Source organism: Dipteris shenzhenensis, chromosome 19 (genome assembly GCF_047967505.1).
Source record: "Dipteris shenzhenensis isolate YYH24624 ecotype China chromosome 19, Dip_SZ_1.0, whole genome shotgun sequence".
Classification (NCBI taxonomy): Eukaryota; Viridiplantae; Streptophyta; class Polypodiopsida; order Gleicheniales; family Dipteridaceae; genus Dipteris; species Dipteris shenzhenensis.
The window spans coordinates 53,731,728-53,752,100 of NC_141614.1; the positions used below are offsets into that span (position 1 = coordinate 53,731,728).

Below are 20,373 nucleotides of genomic sequence, written 5' to 3' on the forward strand. Positions count from 1 at the left end.
GGATGTATGGCAGTCCATGCTGGGGGCCAGACTTGTCGGATACAGAGTGGGTCAGGGTGGAGCGGCTACATGTTCTCATGTTATCATGGATGATCCGTGGTAAGCCATCCATTCCTCACCAGATCATTTGGGCGGATTTTGGGTCACCCCCATTACAGCTAGATGCTGCAGTTCAGGTCATTACGTATTTGTACCGAGTCAGGGAGTATGGGGATTACACATCCGGGCGTAGTAGGATACCATGGCTAGCACTGTCCTCTTCTATGGCACTTGCAGCAAGGGGAGACCAGAGGTGCTGGTATGCACGCACAGAGAGATGGTTTGCGGGACTAGGGCTCCACATGGATAGACTACCTCCATTCGAGTACAACATGGATGCTCCGTTCTCTCCCCTCCTATCACACGAGGTCAACCAGGTTATCCGTGAGGATCTACTACAGCTACACACATTCCGGACTTGGTTGGGCCCGAGTGTCCACTGAAGCTGGGCTTCTACAGAGATCACTTCTTACATATCACAGCGGAGGGTTTCATTGATCCACCAGGATATACGCAGATTCACCTACCCCACTCGCTGAGGATCTCTCTTGGGCAGTTCCGGGTCTCTTCACACAGACTTCGTATCGAGAGCGGCAGAGCAGAGCGGCTACCTAGGGAGAGGCGCATATGTTTACTATGATATCCGAAGGCGTTTCTACTGCCTCTTCAGAGATAGTTAAGGGGTTTTGGCCCATTTCCTCTCCTACCTAGACCAGCGGTGTTTGGCTGGTTTCATTCATGAGGTGCTTAGACACCGTGAGAGGATACTTCGAGCACAGAGACAGGAACAGACTTCTTCCTTGATTGATACCTCTCAGAGCTCTATCACGGAGTTCTTTCAGCCAGATCACATAGACCCCCACAAGACGAGACCTCGACATGACCGTGACCCGGAGCCTGTGACCCGACAGCGTAGACAGAGGGTTGACACACAGATCATACTTGGGGACATCCCCTTGTTTCGAGACAGGAGCATACTTCTTTCTCGATTGATACCTCTCAGAGCTCTATCACGAAGTTCTTTAAGCCAGATCACATAGACCCCCACGAGATGAGACCTCGACATGACCGTGACCCGGAGCCTGTGACCCGACAGCTCAGACAAAGGGTTGACACACAGATCATACTTGAGGACATCCCCTTCTTGTTTCTTATGACCAAGAGATGTACTAGGACTGTACCCTTGAGGGGCCGACAACGCTCTATTGTTGACCTCATGCCTCCACTGCCTCATCCATCCTGATGTCTTGCTGCTGTTGCTAATGATGATGATGGTGATGATTGATGCTGAGATTGATATAGTCGCCTATCGACATGACTATGTTATACTATGTTGTACTTAGGACTTAGCACTGCCATTTTGCATTTTTTGCATTCTGCATTGGTGTGGATGCTCATTTAGTAGCTCCACTACCACATCTCATTGTATCAAGTTTTTCCACAGTCTCATAGACCAATCGGTCTTCTGAAGACTTTAATGAACTTTCTTTCTTTATTTATTTCTAGCTAGTTGTATAGATGACTCTAGCGCTAGTCTCGGTAATCTCCCTCTTGGTAACGTCCAAACCTTGTGAATAGAAGTGACCATTGGAAGGTCCTGGACATGTGCCTGAAAGCTTAACCTCTCTAAATGGGCCAGAGGTCCCCGCCCTTGTGTAAGTCATGTCCTGTGAAGCTATGTCAATGAAGCATTGCCGTGAGGTGTTGAAGATCATGACCTTGGTCTTGCCAAGGTTGACTATCAGGTCTCTCTCTTTGCAAAACACCTCTAGGCCCTCCAGGTGTCTCTGTATGCCTAGTACTGCGGAAGAAGATAGGACTATGTCATTTGCATATGTATCATCAAATCAGCCAACAGTGTCCCCTCCCCTCCTAGGCTCTTTAATGTATAGCACATATAATGTTGGTGAGAGAGGCATCCTTCCTTCACCCCTATTGTGCTCTCAATCCGATCTTACAGGCCTCCAGGGGTGCGTACTCTCCCTCTGACTGACTCATATCATCTTATCAATCCCCAAATCATGACTCTTGGGATCTGCATTTCCTGAAGTCGTCCGATCATGCGGGATCGTGGAACTGTATTGAAGGCCTTCCAAAAGTCTACAAAACAAGCACATACGTTTTGGGATCTCGAACTTGCCTCCTCGATGACTGCCCACGGCATGAAGATGTGATCAAGAGTGGAATGCTGTCTCCCAAATCTAACCTACCTCAATGCCCATTGTCCGTGTGCCTCCATGTAGGAGATGATCTCTCTATCTAGTAGTGACCCATAGATCTTGGCTAGTGTATGACCAATCATGAGTGTGTGGTAGTTTCTAGTATCATTTGTGCTACGATTGGGGCCAAGACCTCTTGTCCATGTGCGAAGTGCTTAGTGCGTAACCCCTCATGGTTGTGGGCTCTCCGATTGTGGAGCTGGCGCAATGCAGCTCGCACATTTTGTGCTGTGAACAGCTCGCAAGTGCTGGGTCTTGGAAGGGCGGACATATCAAATGGTGTCTGCATCGGGACGTCATAAAGGGATGTTGCATAAATGTGCCACACATCAGGGTATGTGATGGGAATAGGTGATCTTGCCTTAGGCAGGTCCATCTTGCGTGAAAGGAATGGTTGCCTCTTACACTGTGTCAAGCATCGATAGATCCGATGTGCCTCTAGCTTTGTCAATGTCCCATAGTTTGCTATTGTATGATGTAAGATCTCATCTCCTGGTACTCGTCATCAAACCATGGATTCTGGGGCATCTTCCCGGTTGGGGATCGGGCTGTAGAGTGAGTCGTGGGAGAAGACCTGATAGCGGCATCCCGTACCACTGAGACCAAAGTGTTTGAGCCATGGGCAAGGTCTGCATCATCTCCCAGGTGGGTCGGTAACTCATGAGTGGCTCATATACATTGGCATGGTCAAAGTGTGTCTGAATACAAGTGGAGGCCGGCAGGTCCCGTCTTGCTGCAGGCGTGGTGGTCGGCATGCTAAATGACAAATAGAAGTGGTCTGCACCAAGTGAGGGGGAAGGGACCATGAGGTCATGTACATGTGTCACAAAGGCTGTGGAACCCCTTACAAGTGTCCGCTGTGCTCGTCCCCCCTCCATGTGGGAAGCAATTGAACCCTCTGGATGATGGCCATCTGAGACGGCCGTTATATGATCAGATCATGTACTGCTTCTATCTCAAGTAGGCGTTTGCCATATCTTGTGAATTGCCTCACCATCCCGAGCTCTGTTGGGCCAATCTCGGGTACTTTGAGAGGGTCAATCAAGCAGGTTAACTTGTCTGCTCCCCGTCTATGCATTGAAATCACCCAATAGGAGAATCTCCCCTTGCCTAGAGAACTGCATAATGTCATCATATATTGTCTCATATGGTCTGTGCCCCTTGGTGGTGACCTCATGAACATATGATGATTTATTAGGGGGAAAGTAGCACACCGCAATGAAAATGGCCTGTGCATCTTGTGGCTGGATCTGAATCCACATGTGTCGTGCATGTTCCTCTCTACGCGTCACAGATATGAGTGGTCTCAGGTGTGATCTGCAGAGTACAGCTACACCTTCTGAACCTCGGATTCCAGTATCTCTCCTCAATGCTTTCCTATAAGTTGACTCCCATGTGTACCCTGTTACTGAAGGCAGTCCTCTCTCTGGCCTCTCGTGTGTCTCGGTGTAGAAAATGATGTCTTCACCCAAGTATGTCTCTGAGAAGCCTCCTGGGTCAGACCAAAGAGTTCCATTGCAGTTCCATACAGCAATCTTTACTCTGCTTTGTGGTACCATCCTATCAAGTACGACACCGTCATATGCTGCCTGCATCCCTTTCTTCTCTTTCCTCCCTTTCTGCCCTTTTTCTTATGATGACTTTGCCATCTCTATATACAGCCCACTTCCCTTCGTGCTTTGCTGCCATAAGCCCAACCATCCCTTCTCTATGATGCAGATATGTCCTTGTCCCCTTCAAAGGTGCCCTCATGCTCATAAAAGTGGACCTATCTGCTGATGTTCCGAATCTCACAACCATAGGTCTCGATGGTGTGTCATCCTTGCCTACTCTCCATGCTCCTTCGAAGGTGAGGTTGACACCCATCTTGGTGATCAGTGCCTTGGCATATGCCACCGGGGTGTTGCCCATTGGTAGCTCTCTAACCAGGACATTCAATGCTTTATGCTGTCTTCTTTTTTCCTCCTCTAGGGCATCCGAGGTAAATTCCTTTTTTGAGGCTGATGTGCCCTGCTTGACCACTTCAGTTCACTCCATTTTTTACTTACCCTCATTTATTTGCCGAGTAATTTCTGCATGTTTCCCTTGCATGTTGGCTTGTAAGGCAGCTATATCTTTCTTGAGTTTGGCATTCTCTGCTTTGAAATTTCTCAAGTGCTTTGCATCCATTTGTCCCTTTCCCTTCTAGTGCTTGTAAGTTTTCATTTGTTTCTTGACCATTCTCAGCTCCTCATTCAAAAGTGGCTGGAGCTCACCTTATTCCATTTGAGTGCGTGCCTTTAAAGCCTCATTTTCTGCTTGTAGGCTGATAACCTTAGCTTCCAGATCCTTTATCTTTAGGGCATATTGGCTGGTCTTAGCATCCACCGTGCAAGTCATTTCTTCATGCATTTCACCTATTTGAATCCCCAGCTGTACTTGCATTTCAGTCTTCCACTTGCTGATCTCCTCTTCCATAGAGGCGCGCAATCTACGCATGATTTCATCATTGTTTTCCGCTATTTTTTTCGGCAAGCTCTCAATATCTGTATCCCGCATTTTTGGATTTCTTTCATTGTGGCAAGGTATGTTTTGGTGTGTTGATCAGTGATTGATAATCTTCTGAGTACTCATCCATATAGAGCTGTACTTTCTCTTCTTCTCCCCTCTGGTCTTTTTCTCAGGTGAGCTGTCCATTTTTCCACCTGTGACAAAAGAGAATTTGCCCTTCCAATAGAACTTCCGGATTGCTGTGCTCACTTAGAGGTTCTAGAGAATCTCGATTTCTGCTCATCTGGCGAGAGAGAGAGAGAGAGAGAGAGGGGGGGGGGGGGGCGGAGGGAGGGAGGATTGTTATTTGAAAGCATGTCCATGCTTTTACTGCCAAAGGGAGATATCCCTATTCTTATAAAAGGGACAATCATTTACATTTCATTCCTATGGAGAATTTGAGAATCCTTTGTTTAAGTGAAGCTAATTGATCATGCTCTTTCTCCTCATGTGTTTCCCATCATATAGAGGAGTAGCCATATGTCTGAAAACCTAGGGTGTTCTATTTTTTGTAGTGAAATACTTCGAGGATTGATAATAAGTATTCAAAAAGAAGTTTTTGCAAAAAAGTGGTCTTGAAAGCATTCAACAAAACTTTTTATTCGCGATTAGAACTCACGGCATTGCGTGCATGCAAACATGTGCGCGTGCGTGTAGGATCATGCCCTAACTCATCCTCTAAAAGCAAACAATAGTGTAATTTCAACCTCATGAGAGTCAGTCTCAGCCCTAAACTCTACCATGCATAGCAAGGTGTGGCTACTATGACATGCCCACCGTTGTCATTAGTGCCCAACAATGGGTGTAGACAATAGTAAACACATGCTCTTGCGCATACATATCCATACACCCACACATATTTGTGCATTCTTTGAAATTATAATTACATTTGTGCTATGTGGACCTTGTTATTACAATGCTCTACATATTGGTCTAGTTTATTTGGAAACTCTTTGAGATTGTTCATTTTATTAAAAGACACGGCTATGTGTATGAGAGTATGTATCATATTTTCATGTGATTTTTATGAGACACTCAAGTTTTAAGATTCTTCTACGATTGTTGTTCTAGGCACTTTACATCTTTGGACTTGGTGTGCCTCTTTTTCTCACTAGAGAGGAACATGGAGATCATAGAAAGTGGACTTTTTGGCTAATTAGGAGTATGCTTTTTGTGGGAGCCTATCTTTTTATCCTCATATTGCCTCACACTAAGTGGCGGGACAGATTACCAGGTATATTGTGATTTTTGGTGAATAATGCTATGTTGGAGTATTTGTGATTGGAGAAATTATTTGCCTCTAGGAATTAGTATATGGATGGTTTTAACAAGGCTTATAAGTATGCCTACGTTTTCTATTTAATTTTCGTAATGAACTTGTTTTATGACTATGGTATGCTTAGTTCAACCAGCATATGCATTCAATTTCTTTGTCCTTTCCCATAATGCTTTCATTGTACATATTCATAACTTGCTATATGCATGTGTAGGCACATGATTGCATGCCTATGTGCATACATGCACACAAATGCACACAAATACACGTACATGTGTGCATGTGTATTGTAATGGAGGGGAAACTAGTCATGATTAGTTTTAACTTTAAGGGCAGTTATACAAGACTAACCTTCCGGTAAAGGGGGACATTTTGATTATTTACATACTTTTCTACTCCTATTGTCTACTCTTGTAGCCTTGAATCCCTCACTTGCTCATTCTCCCTCTACATAGTCTTTTATATAGAGACACATTAGAGTCCAGAGCGCCCTCTTTCAATAGTCAGCAGATATACATGGGAGTCTGTCTACAGAGATGAGACGAGGGATACAGGAGGAGTTCGAGGTTCAGGTGGAGTTACAGTCCTTTTCAGATCCACACTTCTGGGGACCATTTCAGTAGAGTAGAGAGATACACATTCCAGATTTCTTTGGATCCAGATCCGACACATGGACAGGCGGGATTTGTTTGTCGCAGTTTGCTACTTCCCCTCTGAGACCTTCCACTTTGCCAGAGATATCCGAGGTGATGATGAGACATCCCCATTTGCTGCTCTTTATCAGTCCATCGTTGACTTCTCTAGCCGCAGAGAAGTCCTCCTAGTGGGGGACTTCAACGCGAGGACAAGGGTCCGTCAGGTACCACTTCTTGACTTCAGAGATGATTCCACTCTGCTGCCAGATATTGACCTTGAGGCAGGTATCCTATGGGTTTCGGCTGACAGGTGAGGTCCATTCTCATCTTATGGGTAGGCCCTATTAGACCTCGGCAGGATACATGATCTCATTATCTATAATGGTCTTGACAGATGGCCCGCCTCAGGTGGTTTCACATGCTTTCCATATGGGGGGGGTTCCAGTGTTGTTGATTACATCATGGGATCCCATGTCTTCACATCTCGCATCGTGATCATGGAACCATGGACCACATTCTCACGCTCAGATGTATCATTGAGGAGGTGAGGTCACGGAAGCAGAGGGTTTATTGTTGCTTTGTGGATTTCCGTAAGGCATTTGATACGGTTCCGAGAGCCCGCCTCATACGGTGCCTACAGGACTTGGGTTATGACCAGGAGATCATTTGGGCTGTCATGGCGCTTTACGAGAGAGTTTTAGGCAGAGTTCGGGCAAGATCCGGGTGGACAGACGAGATCATGAGCACTATTGGGGTCAACAAAGGGTGTCCTTTGTCGCCTACCTTGTTTGGCCTCTACATTGACGAGCTTGAGACAGTGAATGCAGACACAGGGGAGTGTAGGTTGCTCTCTTGCGGGCACGCTGATCCAGATATTGCTCTACGCAGATGACGTGGCTCTCTTGTCTTCCTCAGCAGAGGGGCTCTAGAGAAACCTAGATGCACTACAGTGCTTTTATAAGTCTCATGATTGAAGGTCAACCTGGGTAAAACCAAGGTCATGATCTTCAATACATCTCGAGCCATCATGCGTCAGGAGCAATTCACATTTGAGGGGTCACCTGTTGAGATAGTTTCATCATACACTTATCTTCGGGTTATCTTCTCCGGACCCAGCTTCACTATGAGACCCGCGATGCAGGCACGCTTTAGCAGAGGGTATGCTTCACTGGCCAGACTAAAGAGGTAGTGCTTCTGCTCGCACTTTCAGGATCCACGTACCAAGGGGTTGCTTTTTGACTCCTTGGTTCGTCCAGTGGGGATGTACGGCAGCCCTTGTTGGGGGGCAGACTTGTCGGATACAGAGTGGGCCCGTGTGGAGCGGCTACAAGTTCTCATGTAGGTTATTCACGAGGATCTACTATAGCTACATACATCTCGGACCTACTTGGGACCGAGTGAACTCCCAATGAAGCTTAGCTTCTACAGTGATCACTTCTTACATATCACAACGGAGGGTTTCATTGACCCACCAGGATACAAGCAGATTCACCTACCCCACTCGCTGAGGATCTCTCTTGGGAGTTCTAGGTCTCTTCACACAGACTTCGCATCAAGAGCGGCAGAGCAGAGCGACTACCTAGGGAGAGGGATGCAGAGCTACGACCAGGAGACATGCCAGGACCGCACCTCTGAGTGGCCGCAGCACTCTATTGCCGCCTTCATGCCTCCACTGCCTCATCCGTCCTGATATCTTGCTGCTGCCGATGATGATGATGATATTGATGATGATGCTGAGATTGATATATAGTCGACCATCGACATGACTATGTTGTACTTAGGACTTAGAACTTCCATTCTGCATTTTTGCATTTTGCATTGTTATGGATGCTCGTTTAGTTGCTCCACTACCACAGCTTGTTGTATCTAGATTTTCACAGTCTCATAGACCCACAGGTCTTCCGAAGACTTTAATAAAATTTCTTTCTTTCTTTCTTTCTTTCTTTCTACTCCAGTACTCAACTTTTCCTTCTTCCCTTATGTTTGTCCACTCTTTTTTTAAAATTTCTACCCTTCTTTGCGTCAGACCAACCTGCACTATATCAATATTAGGTCAAATTATCTATCCTTATCTTTTCCTTTCTTCCATCCTTGAATTAGTAGGCCTTGCTCTTCACTAGTATATTGCATTGGAGAGGCAAACCAGGTAGCATTCTATGGTGACACGTCTAGTAGGGGCAAACCAGGTGAAGGTAAGTGCTATCCGGTGGCAAGATCCCCTAGTCTCTCTTGTGCAGTGACCTTCAAGGGCCAGCTATATCCCAGCTATACCACAGCTTGTTGTATCAGGATTTTCACAGTCTCATAGACCCATAGGTCTTCCAAAGACTTTAATAATTCTTTCTTTCTTTCTACTCCAGCGTTCAACTTTCCCTTGTTCCCTTATGTTTGTCCACTCTTTTTTTTAAATTTCTACCCTCCTTTGCGTCAGACCAACCTGCACTATATCAATATTAGATCAAAACTGTGTTTATTCTTATCTTTTCCTTTCTTTCCATCCTTGAATTAGTAGGCCTTGCTCTTCACTAGTATATTGCATTGGGGAGGCAAACCAGGTAGCATTCTATGGTGACACGTCTAGTAGGGGAAAACCAGGTGAAGGTAAGTGCTATCCGGTGGTAAGATCCCCTAGTCTCTCTTGTGCAGTGACCTTCAAGGGCCAGCTATATCCCAGCTATACCACAGCTTGTTGTATCAGGATTTTCACAGTCTCATAGACCCATAGGTCTTCCAAAGACTTTAATAAATTTTCTTTCTTTCTTTCGTTCTTTGTACTGCAGTACTCAACTTTTCCTTCTTCCCTAATGTTTGTCCACTCTTTTTTTAAAATTTCTACCCTCCTTTGCGTCAGACCAACCTGCACTATATCAATATTAGATAAAAAATGTGTCTATTTATCTATCCTTATCTTTTACTTTCTTTCCATCCTTGAATTAGTAGGCCTTGCTCTTCACTAGTATATTGCATTGGAGAGGCAAACCAGGTAGCATTCTATGGTGACACGTCTAGTAGGGGCAAACCAGGTGAAGGTAAGTGCTATCCGGTGGCAAGATCCCCTAGTCTCTCTTGTGCAGTGACCTTCAAGGGCCAGCTATATCCCAAATAGACCTTGAACAACTGCGAAGACAGCCAAGAGTTGGCTACCAACTAGGCTGCCATAGGTACACACAACCTTAAGGAATTGCATTAGAAGCCTTTCCAAGACTTGCCATTTAGAGGAATCTCTTTGCACTTATTTACTCAAGCCATAGATGCCAAGCCCAACCCGCCCCGCCCAACCCAGCCCACCCGCATGCCTCCTCCATAAGCCTTGCCTTCTACTCATCCTTTTAAAGAGAGTATGGATTTCATTGCTTGTTGAGAATAATTGCCAAATGAATCCCCTGTCGTGTCAAGCTTAAGAAGGAAGCGTTTAGGGAAACCTGATATGGAAGTAGTGATCAATTGGCATGCATGGGTAGAACCATTTGGTGACCCATGATACAATCATTGCTCATCTTCTGCTCCCTTGATGGTGAGCTGGATACACAATAAAAATTCCCTTCATTGTCTACCCTCGTTCGTCAAGCCGTATTACTTAGCTTGGGGTTAGATATGTGGTGATTTGAAACGAAGCATCGGTACATAGTAAACTCTGCAAGTGTGATACCTTGTGGATTTGCACCTCGTTTCCTAGATCATGCAAGAGAGCATTGTGACCTGTAATCTCTCTTGAAGCTTCCTCTCTGATCTACTCCCAAAACAGTTTTTGCATATAAGGCTTCTTTGTTGGAAAAGTGATGAACTATGGACTTAGGTCACTAAATTATCCTTGGGGTATTGGTTAGGATTAATTAAAACGTAAAACATAGTGGTAGATACTCCATAGGTACTAGGATAGAACATCCATAATGTTATGTCGTGGACAGGGGTTAGAGATTTTGAATGGGCCACATGATGTGGCAAGCCTCCACATACATCCATCACGGATGAAGGGGGTGCTCGCCACATGGCACCATTCCATTACTCTACCTCTTGTGGCCTTTCCATGTGTCACACATACACTCACCATCTCACTCACTCTAGGGTAGCCAATCAGATGCAAGTATTGCATGTAGTGCATGTGTTTGATGGATTCCGATTGGGCCTTTTTTTAGCCACTCGATCATCGTCATTGAGAGCTACCCTTGTGTGTAATCATCTCATGCCATGTTATCCTCTCACATAGAGAGAAGAGCACTAGTTGCTTGGAGGTGTTTTTGGGTTCGAATGGGAGTATCATCATCATTCCTGGTTGACTTCAAATAGAGGTAGTAAGCATATTTCTATTTGGTATCCGGTTCAGTTGTGCTTCAATTAGAAAGTATCAATCATTAGCTTGGGTGCCATTACTTTCATTTAATTAATCTGCCCTATTAAAACACACACTGTACTTACACAATTTATAAGATATACCAGTTATGGCACAATGAGTTCGACCAATGAATGTTCCCTTTTAGAAAGTGCTAGGTTAGATGCAACCAATTATAGCATCCAGGAATTCAAGCTTGAGAAGATTCTCAAAGCTCGAAAATTATGGGACTGAAAAGCGTCCCTTGTAGGTAGCCTAAGATATTTGACCACCACCAGATTTAGTGTGCAAGATGCTCAGATGATAGAAGGCCTACTTTTTTAGAAAGTGCTAGGTTAGATGCAACCAATTATAGCATCTGGGAATTCAAGCTTGAGAAGATTCTCAAAGGTCCAAAGTTATGGGACTGAAAAGCGTCCCTTGTAGGTAGCCTAAGATATTTGACCACCACCAGATTTAGTGGGCAGGATGCTTAGATGATAGAAGGCCTACTTTTGGATATTGCTTCTTTGATTTGGCTTGATATCGTGGAGCATTAAGAAGCAAAATACTATTGGTTTATCCTCCACGGAAGCTGAATATGGAGCATCCATTAGCACAATCTGTGAGGCTGTTTGGTTGAGGAGGATCTTAAATGATAATGGACATATTCAAAAAGATCAAACTTCAAAAAAGCCAAGATTATTGCAGTTGCTTGTGAGACTACTTTGACGGATGTCTCTAAATGGCTAAGCTACTGCTTCAAAGACATGTTCCCTAGTGTCCATGAACTGTGGAGGGACTTATTAAAGGAGGCAGGTGTCCCCTCGCACTCAAGTTGGATTTTAAATGACTTTGTAGGAGTGATTTCTGTTGTAAAGTTTTTTAATTCCTCTCGAAGCATTCAGGAAAAAGAGCCTCCTATTCTCCTTCAAACCTTCGATTTTACTACACTTTACACAAAGATCGAGCTGGAAGATCTGAAGTTTAGAATCATAAAGCTAATGACGGAAGTTTTCAAGCTGAGATTTGACAAAGATAGATGCTAAGTGCTAAACGTTGAGAAAACAGATTTATGTTTTGACTTTTGGTGGCTAAGAAATAAAGATCATGACATCGATTCTAAAAAGAGAAGATACACAAAGGTAGTAAGTGTTGAAGATGTTTGCTCTTGGATAGATTTTCTTTTAGATAATCTTTACATCACAAAGGTGATTCTTTCTTTCAACAAATTATAGGAATCCCCATGGGCACTAATTGTGCTGTCTTTTTAGCAAACTTTTATCTTTTCACTTATGAAATTGAGTTTATGCAACGTCTTATATCTATCAATACCTACCCTATCATTTTACATAAGCTTAGCCAAGTTAGGCATTTTATAGATGATTTATTTGTATCAGATGTTCCTAACTTTCAAGACTTTATGTACAAAGACGCTTGTGCTTTTGAAGAAGGAATCTATCCTCGTGACTCTTGTGAATTGAACTGCACTTCAAGAGGGAATTCTTGTGTTTTCTTAGATCTTAGACTTTCTTAATCTACCATAGGATTAGAGGTTGATATGTATGATAAACGTGAACAACTTGAATATAGTGGTTTACACATTGTAAAAATGCCTCACATTGACTCAAACATTTCTGATTTTGCAAAATATGGAGTTGTCTCTTCCCAATTCCATAGATTTTCCCGCATTTGCACAACTAAGGAGTCTTTTATCGCTCAATGTAGTAATTTTATCACTTTACTAATACACAAGAGGTATAATCCAATAAAAATAATGAAAAAAGTACGCACAATCTTAGATATGAACTTTTATTTATGGTGTATCGGCCTTAGGCATGTTTAGAATGATTGAACATAAGCTTAAAACAAAAGGCGGGGAGCTGAATAGCCCGTTTTTCTCTTAGTTTCAAAAGAGAGTCTGATTGAGTATGCATGTGCTTTCTAAGTTAGGAGTGTAATTTTGCTTCTTGTAGGAAGTAGTACAGAAGTGTAAGGGGTCCTTTTAGTTCTTTATGTTTTAAATAAGAGAGAGAGAGGTTTTATTCCTTTTTTTAAAAAGATTTTGTTTCTTGATTTGCTTGTTTAATTTTGCTTAGTCACCTTCTTCCTTTCTTCTTTATTTCTTGTTTTTTCAGTTTTGTTTATTTGACGTATTTTAGTAAGCACTAGGTTTGTCCAAGAGACTGCGTGGGTTTTTAGAAACCCAGTATAGCTGCTTATGCTTGGGCACTGATGGCGACATAAGTATTACTTTGCTTGCCAAGTATGTCTTCCTTTTGTTTTTCAAAAAAGTTTTTGTTACCTCTTTTTTCTTCTCTTTCATTTTCTCTTTTATTTTGTCTAGATTTTCGGACTTTAGAACAACAGCAAATCTAAAATTGATATATTCTAGTCTTACAAAGGTATATTATTGAAAAAGATCAAACTTCATTATTGACCGATATACAAGGCTCTATTACATTGGCCAAGGATCTTGTGTTTCATGCTCAAACAAAGCAAATTGAGATGCAACATCAACTTATACGTGAAAAGATAGTGAGATAGGTGATTAATATCCTAACCAAACCTCTTGCTAGAATTAAGCAAGATAAGTTTTCCAGCTTGATGGATGTGAAGCCTGAGTGTTGGAAAAAGTTATGAATTATGGACTTAGGTCATGAAACTCTTAGCCTAATTTTGGACTAGGGTTAATTAAAAGGTAAAAAAGAGTGGTAGGTAGACCTTAGGTCCTAGGATAGGACATCCATGGACCATGCTCTAATGTCATGGACAAGCGTTAGAGATTTTAAGGGACCACATGATGTGGCAAGCCCCTACATACATCCTTCATGGATGAAGGGGATGGTTGCCACATGGCACCATTCTATTGGTCTATCTCTTGTGGCCGCCCTTCCATGTGTCACAGTGAGATTCATTGACTATCTCATGCACTCTAGGGCAGCCATTTACTTGCAAGATTGCATCTAGAGCAGCATTTTGATTGGGCACACTGTGTCAGTGCGCCATAAAGGATGGGGCTGAAGCCTTGGCTTTTGTGAGAAGCCCTCGGGAGCTTCCTAGGAAGCTTCTCCCTCCTCACCTCCTCAATTTGGGTTTGCTAGATTTGGGGCTCATTGTATGTTTGCAGTTCAATTGCTGCATTTTCAGTTGTATGCTTTCATTCTAGCCAAGATTGGCATTTCAGTTTGAGCAATTCTCATGCATGTGTGTGCATGAATTCCTAGTTGTGTGGCGGGCACTGTAGTCTAGTAAAGGAGGAATTTTGTATCAATGTGTTGAACGCGTGCTAGAAACATTGTCACTTGAGTCTCACTACTGATGCATGTCCTATAGTCAAGTGTGCCTGCAATGCCAATGTTAGTAGTGAACTTGAGGCTTGTGAAAATGTATCCCAAGTAGACATAGGACTCAACTATCCCAAGCGGCTCACTTGCAGGGGTGACTTACTGGTGTTGGAGTTAAGCTTCATTGGCTTTGAAGATCATATCCTTGGTTTTACTAAGATTGATCTTCATGTCCCAACTCTTTCATAAAGCTTTGTAATTCCTTTGTTGTATCTCAGATCGACACTTATTAACAACAAGAGATTATAGTTTGTGCCAATGTTGACCCTTGTCCACCCAAGGTGTCCATAAGTCATCAATGTATAGCCCAAAGAGAGTAGGGGAAAGAGGCATCTTGGTTTCACTCAAGTGGTGTTGTGTGTTTCAAAATCTTTCTATTGTTTTAATAATGTTTTGAAACGTTTTTGGTGACTATGGGTGATTGTGAGGATAGGAGGTTGATGGAAGCAAGAGCAAGCTAGATCTCAACAAACAATCATGCAAGAATGAACGTGGAAGCAGGCAAACATGCACTTCTAAATAATTGAATGCAAGAAATGCTTTTCTAGTTATGAAAACTGGCAAAAAGAAAAAAATCACGTTTTTGAATGCCAAAACCAACGCTGCCTAGTTCCTATCATTCTAGAGTACCAAGAGGACCTAATCTCACATCTCAATAGGAAATGGCCGAGGCGAGACCCGGAGGCGAGACCCGGCTGCAAAGTAGGAGACGAGGTTTAAGAAGATGTGGAATAAGGAAAACCCAGAGAAACAATCTTGCTTGCTCTGGCTCATCGTTCATAAAGGAGTCTAGATAGCTAGCAAAGTGCAAAGAATTGGGCGTGGTGACAGAAAATGTGCACGATGGAAAAGGGAGATAGAGGACATTCTGCATCGATGGCTACATATTGTGGAATCCGCCCATGCAATAGCTCCCAAGATCTTATCATCATATGTGATTGCCATAGCACCATAAGAATTGTCAGCTAATCACTAAGCACTATAAGAAGTGTAAGCTATGGCGACCTTTGGCAAAGGTCTGCACCATAGTAAGATGGTGTGAACTCATGGTGAAGACCATCGCAATGTGAACAAAAGTGTAGAGCAAGAGTGAGAGTGAGCAAACGTAAGTGTAGTGAGTAGAATAGTGGAATGAAGTAAGTAAAAAGAAAGAGCGAGGGGTTTTTTCTAAGTGACAAAGCCCTATCCTATCCACTCACCGTAGTTAGGGATTGGACTGAGGTTAGGGGAAAAAACTTCAATGAGGGAAAGTGCCCCTAACCTAATTATTACAATACATTGGCCACTACCTAGAATATGATAATAATTCTAACACCCCCCTGTAGTGCCAATGTGGTGTACAAGGTAGTGATCAATCACCAAAAGGAGATAAGTTTAGGGCACTGCGAAATGCCTCAAACTTCTCACGTGGAAGTGCTTTCATGTGTTGACACATAGATCATAGTGATCTTCCATGCATGCAACTTCTCTTTGACATGATGATAATGAACCTCAATGTGCTTCGTGCGAGCATGAAACACAGGATTCTTTGCCACTGCTATAGCACTCTGACTATTAGTGAGAATTGAAGAAGGACCCTCCAATAAGAGACGAAGATCAATGAATAAACAACGCGGCCAAACACATTCAACTGTTGCTATGAAAGCTGCCCTGTACTCAGCTTCACATGGGGAAGTAGCCACTATAGATTGCTTCTTGCTCATCCAAGAATGCAAGCTTTGCCAAAAAAGAAACAATTACCTCTAGTGGACTGCCTGGTATCATAGTCTCCAACCCAATCTAAATCACTTTAAGCATGCATCTGCAAGTCACCCTCCTCGGGAAACATCAAGCCATAAGACTTTGTGCCTTGTAAATAACGGAAGATGCGTTTTACAGCGTGCCAATGTGTTGTCTTTGGGCTGTGCATATATCTGCTTACCTAACATACTGCATACTGAATATCGGACCGTGTATTGCACAAATAGATGAGGCATCCAATAGCCTGGCTGTAAAGTGTGACATCCACTAATTCACCTGCATCATACATAGTAAGATTCAGCCCTAGCTCCATGGGAGTGGCTATAGGCGTAATCTCATGCATGTTGAACCTATCCAAGAGCTTCTGCACATACTTGGATTGAGACATATTAATGCCACGCTATGAATTGGATCCTCAAATAAAAATTTAACATGCCCAAATCTGTCATGTCAAATTCAGCTTTCAACTCAGCTTTGAAATCTGCAATTATTTCCTCATTTGACCCTGTGAGCAGCATGTCATCTACATAAAGAATGATGACCAAAATATCCCCCCCATCCTTCTTGATGTAGAGGGTGCTTTCCGTGGGACTATTATGTAACCTCTTACTTGCTAGGAATGCATCAATCTTGGCATACCATGCATGTGGGGCTTGTTTCAGCCCATATAAAGCTTTGTTCAGGTTGCAAACCTGAAGTGCATTGCCAGAAAGCTCAAATCCAAGAGGTGGTTTGACATAAACCTCTTCCTGCAAGTCTCCATTAAGGAAAGTTGTTTTTATGTCCAACCGATGGACATTCCAAACAAAATTTGCAGCCATGGCAATAACTAATCTTATGGTGGTCATCCGAGATGTAGGAGCAAAAGTCTCCTCATAATCTATGCCCTTCTTCTGTGCATAGCCTTTAGCAACCAGCCTTGCCTTGTACCTATCAATGGACCCATCTAGCTTCCGTTTCACTTTGAAAACCCGCTTGGTACCAATGGCATGCTTCTTTGGTAGCAAATCCACAGCATCCCAAGTCTGATTTTTCTCAATGGACTGCAATTCATTGTGCATGGCATGCATCCAATGCACATTATCCTTTGCTTCTTCAAAAGAGTCAGGTTCTTCTTCATCAAGAAGAGTACCTGCATAAGCCGTCTCAACTGAAAGAGCCCCCCCCTGCGTGCCTTACTGCACTACAAGTCTTGCTAGGCAATGGGGCCTCAAGTCTCCTACTCTCTTTGAGAGTCTGTAGCAACCAATTCGGGACTGTTTTGGCTGCATGTATCTCTTGAATCTCTTGCTTGACAACTTCATCCACACCCTGCGGAGGTACAAAGTCAGCCTGTGGTTGAATCAGGGCATGTGGATGAGGAAGAGGTTGCTGTAAATTCTGATTTTCAGCATGAGCCTCAGGTGGGGAACTAAATGCTTTAAGAAGCATCCCCTAAAAAACATCATCTGAAGAAGCGGGATTTGTAAATTCAGCATGTGTATGTGGTGAATTCTCTGAAAATATAGCATCTCTACTCACAAAAATCTTGCGTGAAGCAGGATTGTAGAGACGATAGCCTTTGCTTTGTGCACTATACCCAACAAAAAGCCTTATCTGACAACTTATGTCTAAACTCCACTTATCCATCTCCATAAGAGTGCGATTCTTGCGCTCAGCTTTGCCATTTTGCTGAGGTGTAAGCCTCACTATAAGCTGATGCGTGACGCCTTTCTCCGTCAAAAATGCCTCAAAACTCGTGAGACATATACTCCCCCCCTCTATCTGTACGAAGTGTCTGCACCTTGGGTCGTGTGTCATTCTCAACCATAGCCACAAAGTGTTTGAAATACTTCTCATTTTGCTTTAAGCCCAACAATTGGTAAAGTCATCTATGAATGTAACATAATAAAGATAACCACCAAAAGCAGGTGTCCTCATGGGACCACATACATCACTGTGTATGAGCTGTAATTTTTTAGTAGCTTTTACTGCACCATCCTTCTTAAAAGGAAATCTATGCATCTTGCCAAGGATGCAACCCTAACATGCATGAGGAGGAGGTGACTCCAAAGGAGGCAATGCATCAACCATAGCATGCTTTTGAAGTGTCATTAAGCTGCCATAGCTCATGTGCCCATACCTGGCATGCCATAACTCCGCATTTTGCATCATAGCAGTGGGAGTGCTTACTGAAAGTGCAAGATCGGATCTTTTCTCATATGTGTCAAGCAGTCCTCGATACAAAGTTCCAAACAACATCAAAGCATAGTCATTGTCTTTGTCTTTGACTGCACACTTAGCATCATCGAATATATCATGAAATCCTTCTCTATTGAGAGAGGACATTGAAAGCAAATTCTTCTTTATACCTGGCACATAAAGAACATCTGAAATTCTGAAATCTGTGCCATCCGTGGATGTGAGGATGATATCCCCCACTCCACATACTGAATAAGAAGAATTATTTGCACAAGTCACCTTCTTTTTAGTAGGTGGAGGATGTAGGGATGCAAAAACGCTTTTCTTAGAAGTGATGTGCTAAGAAGCACCACTATCAAAATACCAAGTATTCAGTGTCTCATTGACACTGAGAGAGCATGCATCCTTTGAAGGATCGTAACTGCAAGTCAAAAAAGCATATGGATCATCATCAATAGTGGCTGCAGTATCTGAACTACCCACTGAAGAATCTGAAATGCAAGACAAAAAGGCATAGTGCTCTTGCACAAAGTTGGCTGTAACATCTCCCCCATCATGTGCATGAGGAGCTGATGCATCTGACACAGCCATACTTGAATCCCTGTTGCGAACCATAAAACTCCACAAGGAGTAGTTAGTGCCATCCAACTTATCCTCCTGTGTGAGGACTCCAAACACCTCATTGGGGTTGTTTTGAGCCATTTTTGCCCGATAAACTCAAAAAACACAGCAAAGTGAACAAGTAAAATCCTTTCCTGGGATGTAAAATGCACAACCAGAGTCTGCCAAAGAAAATCTGCCGAGAGTGACAATTACTATCACAGCCTATCAAAGGCTTAGTATGCACCCCAATGCTCTGCAAATGCCCAAAAATCTGCTAAAAGTGGCAAAAATCTGCAAATTGACTCACACTGAGTCCAAAACTGCTTGCAAATCTCCAAAATGGTCTTTCAATTGCCAAATTGCATCCGAATGCCAAAAGCCCCAATTTCTTGAGGGAAATTGCATCCAAAAGAGGACAAACTAAGTGAAAGCCCCAAAATTGCCTGAAATTGCAGTTCAAAACCAAAAGCCCCAAATTTTAGGGTGAAATTGAGCAAATGCTATTTTTTATCACATCATGATTTCATCACGGCGAATTTTGCCGACATCAGTCTACTGCACATCTCCAATTTCATCGCCCATCTGCACCTCGATGATTGGCATCAAGACACTGACTCCACAGTATGCCAAGCCTCCAGGATTGTCTACTAATCGCTTGACTTGTCTCTCAGCTCGTCATCTCTCAGCTGATCAATCCTCATCAACCAGCTGCAAACATTCTCCACACACCATACTTCAATTGATCAGCTTTAAATGAAAGAGAGTACATCACTCTCCTCTTACAAAGACCAAAGCTATACCTTGTCACTTGAGTATAGCAATGTGAGCCACCAGGCCTAGCAGAGTAGGCTTCCATGTAATTCCTCAACCAACTCCAGAACATGCCAAGAACAGGCCATGATGACCAGTTGCAATGCAACATGGAACGGTAACCTGATTGTGTAATTCACAGCAAGACCTTCTTTAAACCTTTAGCGAGAAATTAGCCTTACACACCATAGAGAGAGAAAGGAGATGAGGGTAGAGAGAGAGTAGAGTCGACAACCGATTGGGTCCCTGTACCCACTGAGGGCCCCCTCCCCCAATCAGGGGAGAATTTGGTTTATACTTGGAGAACTGAGAAATACAAAGAACACTCTTCCAGAGAGCACAGAAACGCGCTTCTGAGGAGCTCACTGTGCACACGTATAGCGAACCCAAAGACTTGAGAGGCAACGCCGACCAATACCGAGACCTTGATGCTGTCCACACTGATGATGTAGGACACTTCTGCAAGGCAAGGGAGAGGCTTGTGCTGTCCACCAGAATGAAGGGTTACTGTGTGCGTGAGAGAGTGAAAGCTAGGAGTGATAGATCCTATAAGAGAGCTGAGAGATGACTGAAATATAGAGCTGAGAATGAGCTGTGTAAAACTGTAAAAGATAACTGAAAAGAGCTGCTGAAACAGACCCCAAACCTTACTCCGTTTGCTGTCCCGACTCCCCGTCGTGAACAC

General features: G+C 43.4%; 1 protein-coding gene across 1 annotated transcript in view; it reads left to right on the plus strand.

Moving 5' to 3' along the window:
• The window catches only part of LOC147890643 (protein CANDIDATE G PROTEIN-COUPLED RECEPTOR 2-like), a 71,364-nt gene that overhangs the window by 39,233 nt on the left and 11,758 nt on the right, over nucleotides 1-20,373 (plus strand). Inside the window, exon 3 of the mRNA XM_087390834.1 lies at nucleotides 5,859-6,021. Within this exon, the coding sequence (XP_087246960.1) occupies nucleotides 5,859-6,021 (163 nt within the window). The remainder of the gene's footprint in view (nucleotides 1-5,858; nucleotides 6,022-20,373) is intronic.